Here is a 9,534-nt window from a genome sequence, read left to right as displayed (position 1 = left end):
GTTAGCTTAGCAGCTGATTGATATTATCTACTACAGACGTAGGAGACAGGCTGTCTGGATTCTTGTTCGTAACCCTAATCGAATGTGCTGAGCCAGTGGTGGTGCTTTTGTTAATGATCTTGTAACTTCAAGAGAGAAGTGACCACTTAGCCCACTTCTCTGGTTTCAAGTTACAGACATTACCTAATTTTTATTTCTACTACTAGAAATTCTGTGGCTCCCACGAAAGCATCAAGCAATTAAAATACATAAATTTTTTTCTAACTCTTTGAACCTCATGGGATTCTAATAAATGTAATTCTAAAAACTTAGAACTTGATAGAATGTTGCAGCGTATATTAAATAGGTGTTTTTAGGATCATAGCCACAACTTATGTGATCATTCTACTAAGATTTGTTGGGAAATGCCTTCTAACTGTAACATTAAATTTTTATATTAGTCTTATTAGTTTCTTTATATATTTACTAGTTTTTTTATTCTTTAAAAGTACAATAAGTCAATGATACCAACATGATTGCCAACTCGGAAATATCATCTATCCAATTCACTTACTTTTAGAGACTTTGTTAACTCTTTTGTGTATCATTATGGATGAAGAACTTTCCAGCTTTACTGTACGTTGGTCAACCTCAGGTAACATTCTCCCTCGATGCTTAAGTGGTCTCACTTAAGTGTGGCCGGTAGGACCCCCTTTTAGATTAGTGCCCATGTCCTGTCATCTCCAGTAATGTCTGAACATCTTGCTTTCTGCTGCAAGATGTTCCAGGCTTTTTGTACTTTTCTGCCCCAGACATGGAATGAGCCTTTTCTCCAAGAAGCCTTGATTCTTTTTATTTATTTATTTATTTTGGAAAAATAATATTGGAAACCAGAATCTTGGCACTAGGATGCATGATGGGGGTCCTCTGAAGCCATTTCAATGGGCAGGGCTAATAGAGTTGCATTTTTAAAACTATATTTTCATATGAAGATACAGGTTCATATTGATATTACCAATCCACGCCTAATAGGACAGTGTTGCTTCTGAAATCCTTGATTCGATAACTGCATCTCCTTTTCTCTTATAATGAAAACCCTGATTCCTAAATATATAAATACATACAATTACTTGCTTTATCTGACAATATGAGAGAATAATGTTTGAGGTGATGCAGCTGCTGAATCTGTTTCTCTCATAAAAAAGAGGAAACCTCACAAGGCAGGCACCTTCCCTGTTCCCCTCTCAGCTGTGTCCTTCATTGGCTGTGAACAGCCACCTGAGTGTCAGTAGGCTGCTTCCGCCACTCTGATCCTGGCCTCCAGGTCTACCCAGATAGGGGTCCTGGGGACCCTCAATCCGTTGCCCAGACTAGAGTGCTGTGGCATCAGCCTAGCTCACAAAAACCTCCAACTCCTGGGCTCAAGCGATCCTCCTGCCTCAGTCTCCCAAATAGCTGGGACTACAGGTGTGTGCCACCACGCCTGGCCTATTTCTTATTTCTGTCTCACTTCAAGTCTCTTGCTCAGGCTGGTCTTGAACTCCTGAGCTCAAGCCAACCTCCCGCCTCAGCCTCCCAGAGTGCTAGGATTACAGGCGTGAGCCACTGCACCCAGCTTATTCCTTATTTCTGTCTCACTTCAAGTCGTCTTCTTATTACACATGCACACATACACAGCTGCCCTTAAAAGTCAATTAATGATTGATGATATGTCTTTGTGTAGATATCTATCTCATGAAACCCAAAGATGTCCCAGGGACCACTCTCAGGATGACCTGACAGCTGTACCCGTCCCCACCAGCTTCTCTTGGGGTTAGACCTAGTTAGGACTTGCTGGGCTGATGCCACAGCACTCTAGTCTGGGCAACAGATTGAGACTCTGTCTCAAAATAAATAAATAAAAAGAAACGAGGAATAAAAGCTATAGCCAATTTTAATTCAAATTAGAAAGGCTGAAATGTTTAAAATTTATGTTTCGTGAGTTCACATAAGAACTCATCCGATCACACTAAGAGACGTCTCACCTTTGCCTGGCCATCTCTTCTTCCTGCAATATGCATCCTCCTTTAAGTGAAATTCATGTGAACGAACTTTTTTTTTTCATTAGCCTTCAAAACTTCACTGGGTCATGACGTTAGGTCTCACCTGACCTTCCAGGCACGGTTATTGTCTGCTCTGTCTGGCACGTACTTCTCAAGCAGCGTGTTCCACCTTGCAGTCTATTCTCTGACACGTTCTTCTCCGGGGATTCCTGGGCGCTTGGCCCTTGTATCCCCAGAGCGTGACATAGCACACAGCAGGTGTCCAAAAGGGGTCGTTGAGATTTAAAGAAAAGTAGTGTAAAATTAATGTGAAAAACAAAGCTTGTCAATGGAGAAGACTTTTAAAAGGATTTGATTTGCTTACAGAGCAAAAAGTCAAATACTGAGCAGAGTTCCGACACATCGCCTTCCCAAGTACATTTCCCCCTGGCTCCCAGTACTTTCCTCGCCGCACACCCCCTGGTTAAATGCCCACTTGCGGGGCTTGGGGACAGGGGCCCGCACTCTCCAGAGGTGTGCACCCAAGAAACGGCACCCTCTTCTCCCCTCCGTCTGTACTTATTCACTCTTTGTGAATCCGAATGTCTTTCTGCCGCTCGGCGGACAGGGGCGGCGGCCCCACCCCCACAACCACCCGCCACGGCCTCCCTGGGGGGCGGGGGCTTCCGCCCGCAGGCGCGCCGTCCCCGCCCCTTGGGCTCCGCCCACAGCCCCGACCCTCTCTAGGCTCCGCCCCTCCCCGGAGCTCGCCGGGCTCCAGGACCCCCGCCAGGCCCCGCCCCCCCACACGTGACCCCACTCCGGGATCTCACTGGGGTCTTACTTTCTAATCGATATCGGGGAGACTGACGAGCTCAAAAGGCGCGAGGCTCCAGGCTCCGCCCCGCTCCCACCTCCCCTAGACCCCGCCCTTCCCTAGGCTCCTCCCCCTCCTCACGGGCAACAGCCCGGATGCACGTCATCTCCGTGCGCCGCCGGCGGAAGTGTGATTGTTGGGCGTTGTGGGGGCTCTTTCCGCCTGTGGCCTGGAGCCAAGATGCTGCTCGGTGCCTGGGAGTGAGCGATGGGAAGGCTGCTGTCGCTGGCCCACAGAGTCGCCTTGGCCGCCGTGCACTGCAGCCGTGGCTGTTGCGGGCTCGGGATGTTCTATGCCGTGAGGAGGGGCCGCAGGACCGGGGTCTTTCTGACCTGGTGAGTGGCCCTCCCCCCGAGGCAGCTGCCTGCCGGCGCTCGGTGAACCCGGCGGCGGGAGCCTGGCTGTCGTGGCGTGTGCCGCGTCCGGACTCTGTGGGTAGGTCGGTTCTGCGCCCGCCTCCCTGCCCGGCAGACGTGTTCCGGGAGGCTCCTGGCCTGGAGGCGCGCCTCCGGTGAAGTTCTGTTTGGAATACCAAAAATGCCACATAAAGCTTGAGGGTAGCCAGGGGCCTGTATATCTGTATATAATCCTTTTTTTGTTGTTGCAATTAGAGAATTCCCAAAACACGTAAATCGGTGCCAGCCAACATTGCCAGATTTTCCGTACCAGTTAAATTGGAGCTGGAACGCAGTACCGTACGTAATCTTCCCTGTGTTTTTAAAAAGAGAAATAATGATAAACTGGTTTTTACAATTGGATCCCTGTAACGATCCTTGGAGGTGGGTGAGATTATTCTCATCATCAGGTGTATTTCCAGTGGCCAGGAAGCTCACAGGGCAAGTAAATGATAGAAATAGGACTGGAGCCCAGGTGTTCTGATTCCACGACCAAAACTCTTCCCACTGCGCTATATCCAGGTTTATTTATTATCTGTGTTTCCCTATGCTATAGTATTGAGGAAGAAGCATCTCAGAAGTTGAACTTTTTGCTGTAATGGAATGATTAAGAGAATTTCTTTTATAAAGACCACAGAATTTTAGTATGCTTTGAGTTTGAGGAAAGCCTTATGGTGGCTTGTGTACTGGCTGGCTGGCATACAGTAGAACATAGGGTGTAGAGTGATGTGCAAGATAAAACTGGGAACTGTAAAGTATGACCCTTTGCCTCCAAGGAACTGACAGCCCATCTTTTTCACACCACAGTCCCTCCTCTGTATCTACAGTCCACAAACTTGGAGCCAACCAACCGTGGCTCAAAAATATTTGGGGAAAAAAATAATAAAAAATACAATAATAACAATTGAGCCCAGGAGTTCAAGGTTTCAGTGAGCTATGATGATGCCACTGCACTGTAGCTTGGGCAACAGAGCAAGACCCTGTCTCAAAAATAAATAAATAAATAAAACAATTCTAAAAAACACATAAAAAGACAATATGGGAGGCTGGGTGCAGTGGCTTACACCTGTAATTCCAGCATTTTGGGAGGCCGAGGTGGAGGATGGCTTTAGGTCAGGAGTTTGAAACCAGCCTGAGCAACAGCGAGAACTTGTGTCTACAAAAAGTATTTAATAGAAAAATTAGCCAGGTGCGGTGGCGTGCGTCTGTAGTCCCAGCTACTCAGGAGGCTGAGGCAGGAGGATCGCTTGAGCCCAGGACCTTGAGCTTACAGTGAGCTATGATGACGCCACAGCACTCTAGCCAGGGAGCCAGAGCAAGACCCTGTCTCCAAAAAAAAAAAAAAAAAAGCAATACAGTATAACAAGTATTTACATAACATTTACATTGTATTAGTTATTATAGGTAATCTAGAGATACAGGAGGATGTGCGTAGTTTATATACAAATAGACCAGTGTATTTAAGGGACTTGGGTCTCCTCTGATCTTGGTATCTGTCGGGAGGGCAGGGGGAATCCTGGAACCAATCCCCTTTGGATACCAAGGGACAGCTGCATTCCCAACTTGAGAAGAGAATATTAATCAATTAAAAAGCAGATCACTTAAAGGGAAGGAAGGCAGACAGTAATAATACTGTATATCTTTTCCAGGAATGACTGCAAAGCACAAGTGGACCGGTTTCCTGCCGCCAGATTTAAGAAGTTTGCTACAGAAGATGAGGCCTGGGCCTTCGTCAGGAACTCTGCAAGCCCAGACGGTTCAGAAGGTAGTCACCTGTCACGTCAGTGTGACATTTTAACGTATTTGAAGCCTTTCAAATCCCAGATGTCATTTGATCTGTATAGCTACCTTTTAGGCACATAAAGAAGATACTGTGATTGTTTTCATTTTACAAATTAGGAAACAGGCTGGAAGCAGTTAAGAATAGCGGTTCGTGTCAGTAGCAATATTAGAGACAAGCAGGACTCAGATCCCCTGTTGCATTCAGTGACCTCACTGTGCCATAATTTCTTGTCTTTTTAAAAAAGCTTGCACTGTTATTGGACTGAATGGGCTGTGGTTTTAAATAGACGAGTGTGGTTCTTTTCATCGCACACACCCTTGTGATGTTTCCTTTTTATTTAAGACAGAACTGTACAATCGAAATTTCTTCCAATTTCATGTGTTACAGAAAGTATGGTTATTCGAAGTTTAAGGCCTAATATAAGGGACATCAGATACGCAGGACTAAGATAAGCGAGGTGACTCTACATTAGAGCACAAGATTTTAAAAATGTATCTGAACTACCTCGAGGAAGTGATTTTTCGTTAACTTACACACTTTTTTACTGCAGGGGATTAAGACTGAGAAGAGCAGAGTTTTAATCAGTTTCTCTTGAAAAGTCTCTGTGCTCTCCACAGAGCAAAGAGCCTGATGCACAGAGCTTGATGCTCGAACACCAAACAGCTGCTCCTTTGGGATGTCAGAACAATCCTGGACAAAGCATGGTTCAGAGAGAGGCAGGTCATGCTCAGAACCAACCCCTAAGGGCTCGTCCAGAGGCAGGGAGACCATCGTTCAGTGCATTTCTGCTTCACCCTCTCCCTCCCCAGTGGCTGTTAAAGGGGCTTCTGGTGTGATGGTTATGTTTTCTACCCAGATGGAGAAATCAGTTCTGGACAGAAAACAACTTTAAAAGTATGACTCCTGTCTTCTTGGTTGGGGTTGGGTTCTTAATAGTCCCTTTTCACAGATATTTTGTTTTTAACCAATTAGTAATTTAGTCATATCTCAATTCTTCCAATATAAGTATGTTTCTGTTTATTAAGTACTCTAAATCTTAACGAAGGCTAGTTCCTTTTTTTTTTTTTTTTTTTTAAGAGATTAGGTCTCACTGCCTTTCCCAGGCTGATCTCAAACTCCTGGCTTCAAGGGATCCTCCCACCTCTCCCGCCTCGGCCTCCCAAAGTGCTGGAATTATAAGCATGATCCACCATGCCCAGCCAGATTTCTTCATTCTTAAGCGTTTCGTGTCATGTTCATCGTTTCTGGCTCACGCGTAGACTCTGTTTTTCAGGGCAGAAGAATAAACATGTACAGGAATCACCAGTGAAAGCCAGCAAGCGACCCCGTGAGGCAGTGGATGAAGATGAAAGCGCAGAGCCGTGTGCAAAGCATGTAAAACAGGACACAGAATCCGCCCCTCCAGTTAGCAAAGACACCTTTTGTTATATGGGTATATTTTTTTGATTTTTTGACTTTTAATATAACAATCATGAAAATATTTATGTAAAAACTTTTTCCACTTTCCTCTGGGGGAATTTGAGCTGCTGTTAATCATCCTCATTCTTACCTGTAAAGGTTATTTACAGATTACTGTGGTCACTATTGAATATGATAATTGACCAAGTAGTGCAGAATGAAACTTTTGGATGTCTTGGGAAAACCATTTTATAGACTAGAAATGAAAAACATTGGAATCGTTTGAAAGCCAGGCAGACATTCCCTCTGCACACAGTACTTAGTCACTAAGGCAAGGAAATGCCAAGATTTTAGCTTCTTTAAATAACAAAGGCCCTAGAGGGAGCCGCTTGTTAAAATCAATTACCACCAGAATTTTAACCGTTTGTGTTTACTATTTGCAAAACATAAGAGATCCTACCATATCCTAAGAAACAAAATAATAATGAACTTTTCTTCTACCTTTAGCTCCAGGAATCAGTTGTATATTTAGTGACTTAGGGTATATAAGTCTCCTTTTTGTCTTTTACATGTATGAACAGAAAATAAAAATAGCATTTTTTATATAAATCAGTATATTTGTAGGTTCTAATTTAATTCAAGGGAAGCCAATAGAAAATGTTTTATCAAGCTATATTTTAGATCAGTTTTGCAGTTATGTAAAAAAAAAAAAAAAAAATCAAGTATTCTTCATTTGGTTATTTACTGGTAGGAATTGAAGCGAGTCCTTGTGGAGGAGTAGGGACATGAGCCATTTGCAGTGTGCTGACAGCTGCTCGAAGGGCCCATAGTAGGTGCTCACAGCTGAGACAATTCAGTGGCTGGCAAGGCCGTTTGTAGTTGTGCTGATAGAATCAAGGTCCAGGGGGACCGAGGAGCCTTGCCTGATACCCGTGTGACTGCAGGCTCCCAGCCCGCTCCTGTGAGGACATGGCCCCATCCTTTCCCCTTCGCCTCTGCTGTGCTCGGTCTGCCGTCCTTCGGCAAACGCCTCCTACGCCTGCCGCCTCTGTTTGCTCCCACACCCTGCGCTTTGACACTCTGCCACCTGACTTCTGCTCCCACCATGCTGCTCAAAGTGTTTGCTGGTCACCAGTGGCCTAAGAGTGGTCCCCTGTCGGTCCTTTTCCACCTTGTGCTTTGCAGCCTTGGTATGTCGATCACAACCTCTGCCTTGATGGAAAGAAGCTAAGATGGGGCCGTGCTTGACTGGTGGCAGATAACGCCGGGGAAGGCATGAGAGCAGGGTTGGTCAGAGGACCGGGCCTCCTGGCGGGCAGGGTCACCGTCATGCTGACTGCTGCTCGTCTCTGGGTGGACGGCTTTTCTGAGTGAAGGTGACCGTGCATAGGAAGGACAGGCTTATTTGTCCTTTGACACCTCAGCGCGGGTTGTGAGCAGCAGTTCTCAAGGCAGTGAATTCTCGTTTACAAAGTGTCTGCCTTTGCCCTGCACTGGCCTGGCACGGGAGACCGAGATATAAGTGATTTCCAGCAAAAAGTGTCCAGTGCCCCATGTAAGGAATCGATCCTGTTTTCCTAGACAGGAAACTTCTACAACGTTGTAAAATGCCCTCTGAGTGTAAAATGCTAACTCAGCCACAGCGAAATGCTGAGGTGATTTCAGTTCTTAGCAGTGTTGACGCGGCACGCTTACTGTTTCCCTCCCACAGGAGACTTTGTCGTCGTGTACACTGATGGCTGCTGCTCCAGTAATGGGCGGAGGAGGGCGCGGGCAGGCATCGGTGTGTACTGGGGTCCGGGCCATCCCCTGTAAGTAAGCAAAGGAAGCTGAATTTAAGCTTCATGTTTTACTGAATCACATTCCAGAACTTGCGATAGGTGAGGCAGGATCTGCTTATGGGGCGATTATTTGGAAAACCTGCCAAATAAACAGCTTTGGCAGGAGAGAGCAGAGGGCAAAGCTGTGATTTGTGTTGATGCGGAATCGCGCTGTTCTTCAGAACGTCAGGCCCCCGCTCGGCATTGCCTTCCCGGCCCTGACTCTGGGTTAGTCTGTCTCACTGGTGAGCTTTTACACCAAAATGACCTCACCGCCTCTTGACTGCAGAGTCAGGTGGCACACTGGGAGCTGGGCCTGGCAGGCACGCACCAGGGCAGGTCTGGGACTGGCCCTCTCGAAGGTGGCCCCTTGTTTTTCAAAAGGCACCAAGTCAAGGTGACAGGAAACGCGATCATTCAGATACACCCAGCCCCTGGGTGTGAGCGACCCTGCAGAGTAGCTGATAGCCCTGCTGGGTTCTGCGCATCCCTCTCCTGTGCCACAGCACCGTCAGGCTTATTTAATATAAATCGCTCGTCATAATTCCACTTTACCCTTCCATCGAGCTTATAGTTTACAAAGTTTTCGCTTTCTTTCATTGTAACTTCTCATCTTGGCTGGGAACCTGGAAGAGGAGGCAAGCCTGCGTGGCACTGAGCGTCGTGGGTTTAGTGCTTGCCAAAGACACCTGTACATGCCCTTCAGGTCCAGAAATTAAACTTGCCTCTTGACTTCCTGAAATTAAAAGGGCAATTGCTTTACACTGTTCATGCTGCTCCCTCAACTCTCCTAATTCAAGAAATGCCTGTTCTTTTAGGAAGCTCTGGTGTCCTCGTTACTCCAAGGCTTTTTTCTTTCGTTTTTTTTTTTGTTGTTTTTTTTTTCCCCGCAGAGACAGGGTCTCACTCTGTTGCCCAGGCTGAAGTGCCGTGGTACAATCATAGCTCACTACAGCCACCAACTCCTGGGCTCAAGCGATCGTCCTACGTCAGCCTCCTGAGTAGCTAGGACTGCAGGCATGCACCACCATGCCTACGTAATTTTTTTAAAAAAAAATTTTTACTTCTGGGAGGCCGAGGCGGGCGGATTGTTTGAGCTCAGGAGTTCAAGACCAGCCTGAGCAAGAGCGAGACCCCGTCTCTACTAAAAATACAAAGAAATTAATCGGACAGCTAAAACTATATAGAAAAAATTAGCCGGGCATGGTGGCGCATGCCTGTAGTCCCAGCTACTTGGGAGGCTGAGGCAGGAGGATTGTTT

The 9,534-nt window shown here is 46.3% G+C and overlaps 1 protein-coding gene across 1 annotated transcript in view; it reads left to right on the top strand.

Annotated features, from left to right (window-relative positions):
* Nucleotides 1–2,991: 2,991 nt before the first annotated feature.
* RNASEH1 (ribonuclease H1) overlaps nucleotides 2,992–9,534 on the top strand; it is a 9,980-nt gene continuing 3,437 nt past the window's right edge. Inside the window, exons 1-5 of the mRNA XM_012656945.1 lie at nucleotides 2,992–3,212; nucleotides 4,922–5,037; nucleotides 6,329–6,487; nucleotides 8,165–8,264; nucleotides 8,780–8,783. Of these exons, the coding sequence (XP_012512399.1) occupies nucleotides 3,085–3,212; nucleotides 4,922–5,037; nucleotides 6,329–6,487; nucleotides 8,165–8,264; nucleotides 8,780–8,783 (507 nt within the window). The 5' untranslated portion in view covers nucleotides 2,992–3,084. The remainder of the gene's footprint in view (nucleotides 3,213–4,921; nucleotides 5,038–6,328; nucleotides 6,488–8,164; nucleotides 8,265–8,779; nucleotides 8,784–9,534) is intronic.

The sequence above is a fragment of the Propithecus coquereli genome, unplaced genomic scaffold, assembly GCF_000956105.1.
Source record: "Propithecus coquereli isolate 6110/MARCELLA unplaced genomic scaffold, Pcoq_1.0 Scaffold529, whole genome shotgun sequence".
Classification (NCBI taxonomy): Eukaryota; Metazoa; Chordata; class Mammalia; order Primates; family Indriidae; genus Propithecus; species Propithecus coquereli.
This window is presented reverse-complemented; position numbering and strand designations above follow the sequence as displayed.